Source organism: Sinohyriopsis cumingii, chromosome 13, assembly GCF_028554795.1.
Source record: "Sinohyriopsis cumingii isolate HCF-2022 chromosome 13, ASM2855479v2, whole genome shotgun sequence".
NCBI classification, from domain to species: domain Eukaryota; kingdom Metazoa; phylum Mollusca; class Bivalvia; order Unionida; family Unionidae; genus Sinohyriopsis; species Sinohyriopsis cumingii.
The window spans coordinates 27,896,159-27,909,660 of NC_142973.1; the positions used below are offsets into that span (position 1 = coordinate 27,896,159).

General features: G+C 35.2%; 1 protein-coding gene across 2 annotated transcripts in view; it reads right to left on the reverse strand.

Moving 5' to 3' along the window:
* The window catches only part of LOC149785099 (uncharacterized), a 40,999-nt gene that overhangs the window by 26,038 nt on the left and 1,459 nt on the right, over nt 1–13,502 (reverse strand). The window contains exons 1-3 of one of the 2 annotated variants that reach the window (XM_089978861.1): nt 13,281–13,390; nt 7,144–8,676; nt 4,501–4,679 (exon numbers count right to left, since the gene is read on the reverse strand). In XM_089978861.1, the coding sequence (XP_089834987.1) occupies nt 4,501–4,679; nt 7,144–8,656 (1,692 nt within the window). In that variant the 5' untranslated portion in view covers nt 8,657–8,676; nt 13,281–13,390. Of the gene's footprint in view, nt 1–4,500; nt 4,680–7,143; nt 8,677–13,280; nt 13,391–13,502 lie in introns of those variants that run through there. The other variant, XM_089978862.1, reaches the window with a different exon arrangement.

Consider the following 13,502-nt stretch of genomic DNA (forward strand, 5'->3'; position numbering starts at 1 on the left):
GAGAGTTAATCACTGTAGATAGCCATCTGGAACACAAAAACTTAATAGGCATACCAATTTCATTAATTACACTGAAAAATGACAAGTAAATACATATGAAAGTCAAATCTAACAGTAGGGGTGAAACAATTGATATATATAGTGGAACCGCACTATAATGCGATAACTGGGGTCCAAAAAATTGGATCGCCTTAATGCGGGGTTATATAGCATTTTACTTTTTTCAGAGAACAACTCATTGGCACAATTACATGTATTCATGTCTAATGTACATGATGAATCGGGTATCAACACCATTTAATATCGTTCAGTTCATCTATAATGCATGTAATTCCATTGAAAAATTGCACAGACTTACAATATTCAATATTTTCCCCCCCCATCATTGTGTCTGAATTCAACATCTATAATATAGCATGAACAGAGTATCAACACCATTTACTTACTGTCTGATATTGTATCGTCCGGGCTTGAAATTAATCCATGAAATATATAATTCCATTGCAAAAAGTAATACATATTTAAACTATTCATTAATTTTGTCACACATCATTATGTTTCTGAATTCAATGGGAAAAATTAACAGCAAATTAGGTTAAGAAAGACGAAGCACGTGTACGGTTCATTACATTCCAGGGTCTATGAACGGTGCTTGTACAAATTTCATACTGCTAAAATTTTCTCATGCGTTTCTGTGTACATTTATCCACTGCAAATTTCCAATAATTAACGCTTGTACGCATATTCGTTTGAACGACTGCAACAAGAATAATTACCAATCAACACATGCTTTCAACATGCATATAACTTATCCTTCAGATATTGTGAATATTGAAAGAAACATTTGAAAACTACTATACTAATCATTGTGCAAAGTGCACAGAACGACTAGCGATTGTTAACTGGCTTTTCCATAATGGCAAAATATTTTTTTTTAAGGATAGGCAATTAATAACGAGTTCAAAAACAAACACCATACCCAAGTAAAACCCAAGAACTAAGTGCAGTAGGCCTGCAATGGTTATGAGTCATTTTATAAAAAAAAGTTAAAGCTGAATGCATGTACAATTTCATACCCTTTCAATTTCCAGCTAATGAAGCGGACATTATATCCTGGTCAACTGATTGCGTCTAATAACACCGCCAAGCCCAGCAAACATGTTGGCGGTTTTCGTTTTTTGGAAGTTTATTAAATTGTGAGAATCTTTTATCAACCTCCGCATTGTCTGCTGCTTGTTTGTGTATGCAGTTAAAGAAGAAACATATGTTGACTATTGTTTTAGCAACGATTGTATACAGAATTAATTGAAGACAATCAAAAAGACAATTTACTGGCTTTACTCATAGACCATAAACAAGCTGTTGTTGTAGTTGTAGTAGGGTTTAACGCCATTTTTCAGAACTAGATAGGCTATACATGGTGGCCAGTATAACTGGTGGAGGAAGAACCATTGAAAACCCAGGGAAGAACCACCGACCCACGAGAAGCTACTGGCAGGCTTTCTCACATACCCACACTAGCCGAGCCTTGGACTCGAACCCACACAGACAGAGGTGAGATGGCAGTGATCCGGAACGGTGAGCGCTTTAGACCACTTGGCTACTCGGGGGCCCCCCAGTAATAAGTAACACTTCCGATATTGATTATTGTGGCATAACACTTCAAGAACCTGGTGATATTGTTAAATTGCAGAAGCTACGCCACAATCGTATTATATTAAAATTCATATGCGAACTCTTCCCCAAAATGATAATAAACATTTTACACACTATTTCTTGTACTTAAAAAAAAAATCTCCCCCGGTACAAGAAATATACACATACATGTATTTAAAAGTTCAGGAACCATGTAACGACCATATTAAATTCAAATTCATATGTGATCTCTTCCCCATAATGATAATAAATTTTTATACACTATTTCATGTACTTTGAAAGAAAAAAAAATTTCCATGTGGGAATGAATATACGAAATTTTGGGAGCCATGCCACGACTGTGTTATATCCGAATTCATGTTATAGCGGGGTTGCACTGTATCAATATTATTCCATGTCAATACCCATACTGACACAAGAGGTGAAGAATCAATAAAAAAATATGCATACCCTATGTAAGTTACTATAATCCTAAGCAGTCATTAAATATGATAAATTGTTGCCTTTTTATTCTTTAAACTGAGAATGCATCTGAGACAGTAACAAACAACGTGCCACAACCACTCACCAATTCCATGCTGATTATCTTATCCCATCAGTATGTTCAGCCACTGACAAGATATGTCAACATAAAAACATTCCAGATTTGTTCTCCATGCGAGACTTAAGTGCTTTACTGATCACTGAAAGGTGAAGTTTTACTATCGCTTCACTTTATGTCTACTTGGGAATATTAGGGCTCCACTTCCAGCACATCACAGTGAAATGCTACATATAATTCTGATTGGTGGTTATTATTTGTTCAAGTCCAGAGAAAAACAACCACGAATCAGAAGTAACTGCAGCTTATTACAGTATGACACAACAGATGTATTACATCCAAACAGATACAAAGCAACTGAGAAACTGTGCAGAAGTGGCAGTTAAATGATCTGTAAAGTACTTTAATTATACATGTACACAGGAATCAAGTATGAAATGTCTCTTTTTATGCTAACATGCCATTGACTGATCATGCTGTTGGGATTTAAAAAATAAAATAGCACAGAATCTGCAATTTACAGATTTCAAACCGCACAAGTTATAGTCACCTTGTTAACTTGTGGGGTAGATAATTTCCTTTGTCACTCACAGAAATTAGTGTCTGTGGCAGTTGTTTTGCATCTGTAGGAAGTAAAATGTGAAGGATTTGGTTGTTAGTCATCCCCACTTCAATACCTGGACTTCATAAGATTTTCCTTGCATGAGGAATTTGCACTATTTCCTCTGTATTGAAGATAAAAACTGTAATACTTCCCAATTTTAAAAGCATTCACACAGTGCAAAAGTGTAATAAATAGTAAAATAAAAATGAAATAGTCATAATAAAATCTTTTTAAAAAGCATTTGCACAGTGTGGTGACCAAGATGAGGCCTGGGCCCGATCAAATGGAACAGCAAGAAATGGTCCAAAAAGGTTTAATAAAAACCACTATGCCTAACAGGTAGTCTTAAGATTTTTAATCTTGACATCAATGAGAATGGCATATGAGCCTATGATAGGTCTATGACTATGTAATCTGCATGCTAGAAATAGAACATGTCAACATAAAATGGCACCACCCTACCAATAAGAGGCTCTCTAAAGATGTGTGTGTGTGATTTAGACTTTTAGCACAGCTTTGACAAAATTTCAGTCATATCACTACAATGTCAGCAATGTGGCAGTTTATAGTGAAGTCTAGCACTAGGGCTCATACTGCAAACATGTAGCATCATGTCCTAACCAGTTAGAACAGAAAAATGTTCGGTTTCAAGAGGATTTCGATTATTGACATTTTCAGACTCAAAAGGTTTAACTCGTTCTCAAAAGGTATCATTTACAACAGAATGAGTAATGGTAACAGCTCAGGGATGTCTCCTTTAAATATACACTGTACCCAGGGAATGCAGTCATTTACAATAAAATATGCACCAGAGAAAATTACAAAAAGGACACCCTAAATAGAAGCTATGGCTGAATACTCCACAGTGAAAGTGCCTTCCCCTGAGTCCCAAGAATCTTTTACTGAACAGCCCTCATTAACATCTTTAGTACAGTCCACAACTATTGTGTATGGTCATTTATGTCAATGTATCCTTTTATAATTGCAATGCAAGTAGCTGGTAAAGGAAAGTAACATTTCCATTTGTCAGAATGTTACCAAATGATCAAAATGAATTGGGTTTATTTCTATATGAACTGTAAGGAGAACTACTTTTCTAAGAATACCCACTTCTATAAATAGAGTCATGTGTACAGCATAAGATAAAAACTGCCAGTGAAGGCAGACACGAAGTAAGCATTAAAGGAAAAGAATACTCTATCAATTTGTTTAAAAAATAATTGGATAATTGATGACTTATTATGATCAAGCCTGACAATCACAAGTGCTATAAATAGCTACGTAACAGAAAACCCCAAACATGTATTACAACGCTCAATTAAGATTTCTGTTTTTTAATGATGCAAACAAAATATCATAACCAATGATTGAGATTAACATTTATTTCTGAGTTTATCATGATATAATCTGTCAGTTGCAAACTCACAGAGCTTACATAATGTCCTTCAGGTGTTATTTGCTGTGCAAGTCGGCAACCAACAGTTTACACCACGATAAACTCAGAAAAAACGTTAAACTCTTTATTGGTTAAATCAGTGGTGCTATTATTCAATCAGTTTATTCGTGTTCAGACCACAGTCAAGGAACTTGCTAAATGGATTATAGTTAAAAATATCAGTTTAGCATAAAAGTGACACAATGGTCTTCTTTTCTATGTTGGGATTACTATCCAAATGTTGCAACCAACAACAGTATTAACCCTTTTGATTTCTGCTGAACTGAGACAGCGCCAGTGGAGAGAACTTGCAGACTGGCTACTGCTGGATGGCACATTTGTCGACTTGCTACTATGGGATTGTTTGGATGAAACTGCATCACTTCCCTTCCACTGGGCTTCCTTCAACCACTGGATATTGGTTAAGGAGTCATCAAGGTCTTCTGAAATAATTTAAAAAAATCAAACGTCTTTATGAATTCATACCTTTAGGGAGATAGAGGTTTTATAATATCCTTGTAGAGAATGCATTTTCATGGCTCAAAGTTAATTCTAGACTCAAGATATCTGATTGGTCAATTATAAGTCAGACTTAAATTTCAGCCAATATATTTGCTGGATTCATACAGTAAATTTAAGTAGAAACTCAACGAATGCCATTTTACAGGTAATTGTTCCAATCAGAAGTGTGTAATTTAAATTTTTAATGTAGCTTTAACAATTTTCCAGTCATATCGCTATAACGTCTGCAGTGTGGCAGTTTAAAAATTAAAGTGATGTCTAGCACTGGGGCATCATTCTACAGAAATGTAGAGCATGATGTCCCACTCAGTCACATTATCCTGACACCAGGATGCCCAGTCCTAACACTAGTCTCTTAATGCTGAGCGCCTAGCGAGGCAGCTGTTAGTGCCATTCTTTTAGTAGTCTTTGGTATGACTCGGACGAGGTTCGAACCCACAAACTCCTGCATCCAGGGAAGATGCTCTAACCACTAGGCCACCAGAACGGTCAATCAGGAAACAAAGCTAATAAATTTGATTCCTTAAATAAAATGGTGCTTTCCTTACACATGAATATGGCAATTTTAAAGACCTGCTTTTCCAAAAATAGTTCAAGCACAGCTAAATCTGGACGCATGCTCTTTTTAACTTCTGAAGACCAGACTTTTTTCATAATCTTATGTTACTTGTTTAGGCTGAAATAAACAGTAACAAAAGAAAGAGACAAAACAACAAACTTTTAATAAAATTTAACAATTTATTTCCCTGGAAAAATACTTTAAAAATGAAAAACTACGAACTTAAGGTTTTAAGAATCAAATCCAAAAATAATCTAAGAACAATCCACGAATTAAATTTTAGAAGTCCTAATGATGAAATGTTCTTATAAATTCAAATTCGAGTCCCGACAAAGAATCCAAGATGGAAGGCGATGACATATACTGTAGCTATTATTGTGGTGTTGTGTCTACAGTTCTGTGTGATTCACAAACAATAATCCGGTGTTTGAATGTCCCAATAAAATTTAAGGAGATAGCTTTGTCCAAGAATTCTGTGTGAGCACTCGTATATTTCCAGGAAAAAGAATTAATCCTTTTGAATCCAAAAAATTTGAATAAACATTAAAATGTAATTCCCAGATTGGTCACAAACAAATGAACACCTTGACATCAAGTGTTTTAAGCCCAAACTGACGAAATATCTTAATAAACAAAGCTAACCTGAAACGCAAAACAGATCCCCAGATGAGGGGCATGTGATCACATTCTAGAAAGATTTAGAAGGTATATACAAGTCTAATGGCATGTAGGCCAATGCAGCATCAATTTCACCATTATCATTCACACATTAAAAACGAATTTTAAAAAAGTTGTTTACTTGACCCTCAGTCAAGGCCAGGAACCTGCTCAAAAATAGTTAAGTATTTATGAAAAGATTCAGGTCAAACTGAAGTTTCTAGAAAATATCAAATTCCTGGTATATGACATGTAATGAAATTAGAAATATAAAAAATTAAAACTTAAACAGACAATTAAATTAAATCAAATATACATAACAATAATAAGTTATCTACAACCTAATTAGTTCAGTTCTGCCAATGTAAACAACACCTGGGAAGGTTGGGTTTGATTGTTGTTATAGCTAGGGTAGAAACCCAGGACTGAGAAGTTCAGTTTTGGCCAATGTAATCAATTGGGAAGATTGTTGTGGTAGCTACAGTAGGAACCCAGGACTTGAACAAAGCCACATCAAGCAGGTTTCAATGACTGTGTAGTGGCTAACTTCAGTCAATTCAGGAGTTTGGCAAAAAGTAAACATTAGCATGTGATTTTCTGCAATTACAATGTGATCACATAACAATCCATCCAAATACTGCTGATGAAAAGGTCACTCCCAGAGATGCTCCATACACAATGACAAATCTGTTTTTGCAGACCGGAGTTCAATTTAATTCCTATAATTTGTGACTACAGGAATGTATAGTAGAACCCGTCTTGAAATACTACCTTATCTGCCAAAAAATAATAGTTTCATATCAGGTCAAAACACTATATACAATAAATATGTGCATGGAGATAATGGTCTCTTGAAACAGGTGGTATATCCTAGCAGTGGTCTCAAGACAGGTTTACTGTACTGCTATGCCATACTATTGCAACGTCTATGGAGATCGTGTGACAGAAATCTAAATGAACAATAATGGCAAGTATCCATCATTCTACAATGGTAAGTTCATGCAATGAAGCCCGTGCCTGATGACAATCTCTCTCTCCACATAACAAAAATGTTAGTATATTTATATATAAGAAAAACTATTTATATGGATGTCCTTCTGGGCTCATTTCAGGAGAAATACCAATAAGAGAACAAGTATCTTAATCCAGAAATTATGTTAAACACATACCTTTATTTTCTTCTTTTTCACTGTTAAAAGACTCCTGAGAACTTGTGACTGAGAATTCCTGTGACATACAGTTGCTTTCCATGCTCTCTTGTGAACTGCTGACTGATATGTCACGTCGCAATGTAAATGCTCGAGGACCACACACAGGTTTTAGTTCTGAATGGCTAATGTCACTTTTAGCTGAAGAGAAATCACCTGTCTTTGAATCATCAACACTAATTGTTACCAAGTCATCCACATTCATACCTGAATTGTGTAAATGTGTTGATGAATTAACAGAGAATGCCACAGGCGAAGTCCGCAATTTGGGCTGAGATGACACTATAGTGCTTTGCGAGTTGGAGGAAACTGGTACAGGTGGAGTAATTATATAACACTGGCTAGATGTTGAATTTGGTGTGAAGAGAATGGGATTTCTGTAGGAAGCACTGGTATCTGTGTCCATGGGTTCAGTTTTAAGTTTTTCAATAATAATATGCTGCTCTTGACCCATAAATTCTGGTGTACCAGTCACACTGTGGTAACCTGAGGTATCATAAGAAGGAGTAAGGTTTTGTGAATATGATGAATCTGATGCACTGGTGGGACTTCTCGGATTGGAGGTAGAATTTGGGTGATTTACTAGTGGAGAAGGTATTATGTACACCTGATTAGATGGTGAGGGCTGGCCACTAACCGGTGTGGAGGTGTAAGGTGTTGTGAAAGTATGTCTGTAACGAGGTGAGGTCAATGATTTAATTGGAACAAATTTGGCACCACATGGTGTAAAAGAGGGCAGAGATCTCCCATGGACTGACTTCTTGAATACAGACTGACTATTAGCTGAGGTGACAAAATACACTTTTCTATCAGCTAAACTGGTCCCTTCATTGTCAGTAGCAGAAACGGAAGTAGAAACCGATTTTTCGACATTAGTAGGAGAGACAAGATGATAAACAGTCTGAGAAGTTGTAGATATCCTTTTTTGATGAGCTCCATTGTATGATCCACTCCTGGAAGCCAACTTTAACACAAATGGAGATTGGCTTGAATGAGGCCGAGGATTATTATCACTTATGTCCATGTCAATTGCTGAATCGTTACTTAAACTCTGGGAGGGGCCACCACTCTTCAGAAACACACCTGTGGCTGAAAGTCCACTGTCATAGTCATCATCATTGATATCTGCCAGGTTAAGTTTAATATCCTCTGAATGCTGAGTAGGTAATCCTGTCTCATAATCATCGTCACTTATGTTCTTCAGGTTTATGCGCAGATCATCAACCTGAACCTTTGAACACCTAGACAAAGAACGACTGTGTAAAGTGTGATGGCCATGAGTAGGTTTTGAAAGTGGTATTGATTTTGACTTTGTATCATTTTTGTTCATTATAATGACATATGTGTTTCGGCTGTCATCTTCAGTAATCTTCTGCTCTGTTCCACTGGACGGTTCTTCAACTGTCGAAAGGTTGCCACTTGCATCTGCCTCAGCTAAATTGCATACACATTCACTCAGTGTTGGATGAAACATTTTACATCTTTGGAAAAACTCTGTAAAAAGAAAGTTTAAATGTTCAAATTTTATGTAAACATATTTAACATTAACAGAAATGATTAGCTACATATGATATTGCAAATATTTCCAATTATTTACATCGTGTTTAAATTAATTTTTTGTTGACTGCCAAAAATCACCCAGGCAATAAAAGGGTATTGATTGCTTTATAATTGTTCTGATTCTTTCATCAAGAGATCTAAGGACCAAATTTTAACTCCAGTACAAGACGGGTTTTAGTCCACGTTCAGGCATCTTCAAATGAAATCTTACAAATAAAATTTCTGATGAAAGAGCTTGCACGATATAATTTAGACTTGAATTTTTTATACTGCAGATGCAACAATGAGGTTAATATTTGTTGCCAAATTACCAGATTCTTTTACTGATTCAAAAAATATTGTATTTTCTTTCAATGTCTTAAAAAAGTTTGAGACAATTAAAATCATTCCCAATAACACCATAAAAAGTCAGGGGTGGCATGGACCTCTATTTTGCCTCTGGATTTGGCAGATTGATATTAGTGTTTGCAATGTAAAAATGACAAAATCAAAATTGATATATGTATTTATCTTTACACAATTCATATAACTGCAGCTGTTTCCAGCCAAAAAAATCTACACAGCAGTTTGTCAATGTCAGTGAGGACCAAGTATAACCATAAGCGGTTTTTTCCCCACCTTTCCAAGATTATGCTCCCCATCCCCTTCTATGATGAAAAATCAAGCCCAATGGATGCACAGAAGTCAAGATTTGGGAGTCACTGGACCCAAAAATTGAGGGAAATTCCATGGCAATGTGCAATACTTTGTGCAGTTATTTAGATTTACTCTATATTCTTTAATTTTATCAAAAGAAGCATGAAGTAATCTTGATCATCAGGAAGTTTCCCACATCACCCAATAGATGTGCTCTTTTTGAATTTTACTGTGAAAAAGATGCAAGGGTGCAGCATGTAGAAAACAGTCAAAACTGCCACGCATCATCATCTCATTATGTTTGAGATTAAACTTATATCATTACAGTGTAGAGAAACTGGTGAAGTCTTCATGACAAAAATCCCAAAATGTTTCCTTCATTCCTATTTCCTCAGAGAATGAGAAGCTGTCAAGTGCACTGACATTCATACAGGCTGAACTAGCCAGTTAGCACTTGAAATGAACCATCTCCAATCTGTGGTCATTGCCAATCTATGGTGAGTACGATTGTAATGTCTTATTATTAGTATTACAATTCAAATGTAATACTGACACCTGAATTGTATGGATGGCATTGAGCATGGTGAATATAAATCATGTTTTGTGGTTTGCAGGTCTCTCTCTGACTTTAGTGTAAAGAAACTTTCAGTTATAAATATATACAAGACTAACATACATACATGCTTGCATGAATGCATCCATACATAACAATTTTACCGATTATGATGGGATTTTTAAAACAAAGTTTAAATATCAGGACCGTTAAAGGTAAATTTTATACAATTTGCAGTATATACTAAATCAACATTTCTTTTCTTCTTGAAATGATCAACAATATGAGATAACTAAAATAATGCAAGAAATCTATACTTTCAGAAGGTCAAGAAAGAACACACCAGTGTTTCTTATTAAATCATCCCACTTATGAAAATTATTGTGTAAATGAAGCAGATCTGACAAAGATGCGACAGGATATATTCACACTGTGCATGCATGTTACTGACACAGAATGCAGACCATTGTAAACATGTCAGCTGCAAGAGTTAAAAGTCTTTCAGAGAATAAACCAGTGTCAGCACTTTATATGCAAACAGATCCAAGTCTACATCATTGGCAGTCGCATTTTTTTTTACTAAGCTAGTGCGCATTTAGTATAAACAATCATCGTGGACTCCTCAAAATGTGAATGTGACTCCTGGATTTGACAGACAAATCAGGAGTCAATGACTCATAATATATGACTGCTAGTGGTAGCTCTCGTGAACAAAAACAAAAATTAAATAGGCAGGATTTATTTTTGTGATGTGTTGTTAAATGAGTGCATTTCCAGGCAAATGATGTTGCTCTTCTGATCAACCATACCACACAATTCACTTCACAGGTAATGCATATACATTTTTCTGCAAGAAAATTGTCAATACGGTTTCCATGTTTTGTTTTGTATTAATATGTATGCCAATTACATGCACTTAAAATGGATTATATATACTAGTGTTAGCTTTTGATTAGATTCTATTAATTTCTGCACATAAACTGTAACTCCATGCACACTATCTGAATGCTACTTTCATACATTTATTGTTCTAGTGTTTGTTGCTTAGAATGTGTACCTTTCTCTTTTCTGTCTACTGATCATTTTATATCAAAATATTAGATCAATGAAAAAATTAAATACTGGGAAAAGATTTGTATCAAACTATTATTCAATGAGATTCTGTTAAGCTAAATCTACAGCATAATCCAAACCTCCAAACTGAAGTGCACTAAACATGCATGTCTTGCAACATGATTGTATCATAATATATATATATATATATATATATATATATATATATATATATATATATATATATATATATATTCTTTTCCTACATTAATACTGGACAAATTTCATTACTGTAAACAATTATATATCTTAATTTGACCTGACAACAGTAATTAATAAAGAAACCCTTATTACAGACATAATAAGACTTGGAATGTTGTTACTATTGAAAATATCAGTTCTAAATTTATTTATTTATGATCAATTAAAATAAAAGCATTATCTCTCTCTTTAACTGTAAAGTGACATAAGCACAACTTCAAAACTTGTTTATTTTTCTTGAAATACTAACATTTTGCACACATGTAACACCCATTTCAAGACATCAAATTCTTTACTATATCTCAACTTAAAATGTCTATCAGTTTCCTTATGTAGTATGCTTACTAGTTTTAAATGACACTTTTGAAATATCATTTTGCTACATCATGCCAAGGAAATGGGAGCAATGTGCTTTTTGGCCAAGACAAACAACCCATGCTGGTATCTGAAGTACTTGTTGTTGTAGGGTTTAACACCATTTTTCAGCACAAGATAGGCTATACATGGCAGCCAGTATAAATGGTGGAGGAAGAACCTGGGAAAACAGAAGAACCACCAAACCACGAGAAGCTACTGGCAAGCTTTCTCACATACCACATTGGCCAAACCAGAGACTTGAACCCTTGCAGACTGAGGTGAGATGTCAGTGATGTGCAACGGTGAATGCTTTACACCATTTGGCCACTCTGGGCCTGGTAGCCCTACATGTAAGACCTCAACACTGATACTTATATTGTGGGCATCAAGGTCTTACAGCCTAATTAACGGCACTGTGTAGCATGTTTTGATGTCGACTAACATAGTTAAAAAGTCTAATTTTCATGAATATTTCACACAACTGACAACTAAAATAACAAAGTAAAGTCATAATATTTTAGTCAGACTTTACTTACTCTCATGTCTTTTCTCTAATAAATTCAAATTCTCACAAAAGAAATGGACCTGTTTTCAAGTTTCGTTGGCTGGAAGGCGATGAAAGCCGGGAAGGCCGAAATCAGGTTAAGTTGAAATATTATTCCTTAACGAACTGAATAAAAATATGTTATGACTATTGGAACTGTAAGCAACGGTTCGTTTTGTTCAGAAAACATATCCCCAACATGAGCCTACTTGAATTTAACTTTGGCATACGGAAAGTGAAAATGCATCCATTTGCTAGTATCATATTTTCATTCTGCCAGTATAAAGACAGCACAGTAAGTATATTAATTACACATAAATTTGTGGAAGAGTGTCGATGTATGCTGCCAAATGTGTGAGATATTCCTGAAACTTAGACTACTCGTTCCAATGTCGTTGACATCGGAACATGCTATACAAGGCCATTATCTGGATAGTAAGACATAGCACTAAAACAAAACCAACATGTGCCATGTCTTACATTGTAGGACTAGGCTGCCAAGTGTGAGATGTTCCTGAAACTTTGATTACTCATTCTGATGTCAACGACATCGGAACACACTATATGAGGCTGTTATTTAGACAACAAGACTGAGCACTAAAAACAAAAACAACATGTGCTATGTCGTACATTGTAGGATTAGGGGCCCTGGTGTTTCAAGTACTTTCATACCAATGCTAAATAATCTGAAAAAAATGTGCACATTTCTCTAGAAATACAATCTTTCGAACCTGCAAAGGAATCCAACGAGATGAAGAAAAAAAGAAAAGAATCCAGAAGGGAAAATCCTAAAAAGACTGCCATACTCACCAGTAACCATCTTCCATTCCATCATATCTGATATTGACATATAAAATATTTGTTAAAAAAAAGTTTCATATTTATCTACATTTATCTCATATATTCCGAATTAATACTAATTTTGCCACAATATCAAAAACTTGCGCAATTTTTTTTCCCCACGAACCATCAAGGTCTGCAACTGTCAGCCCAGTATTGGCTAAACTCAATGTACCCCCACCCCAACATCAACAAGGAGTATAAAGTAGATAAAATACTCCACTTTACTTTTGTATTCAGATGCTAGTAGAACGTAGAATTAACAATTCTGAACTATATATTTTTAAATTCAACCTTGCCACACAACAGCAGAACGTTAGGAAATGAGCAATTTTTCGCATTCTCTCTCGCCATTCATTGTTAGCAAGCCTGTGCACGACTGTCACCCATTTTTAAATTTCGAAGCCCAAGAACAATCCACCAATGAAATCAATGGAATTAAAATCTTGCAGTTTATCGCGAGATCACATGCCAAATACACTCTTGTAAAATATTATTTCATTGGTTGGTAGATGA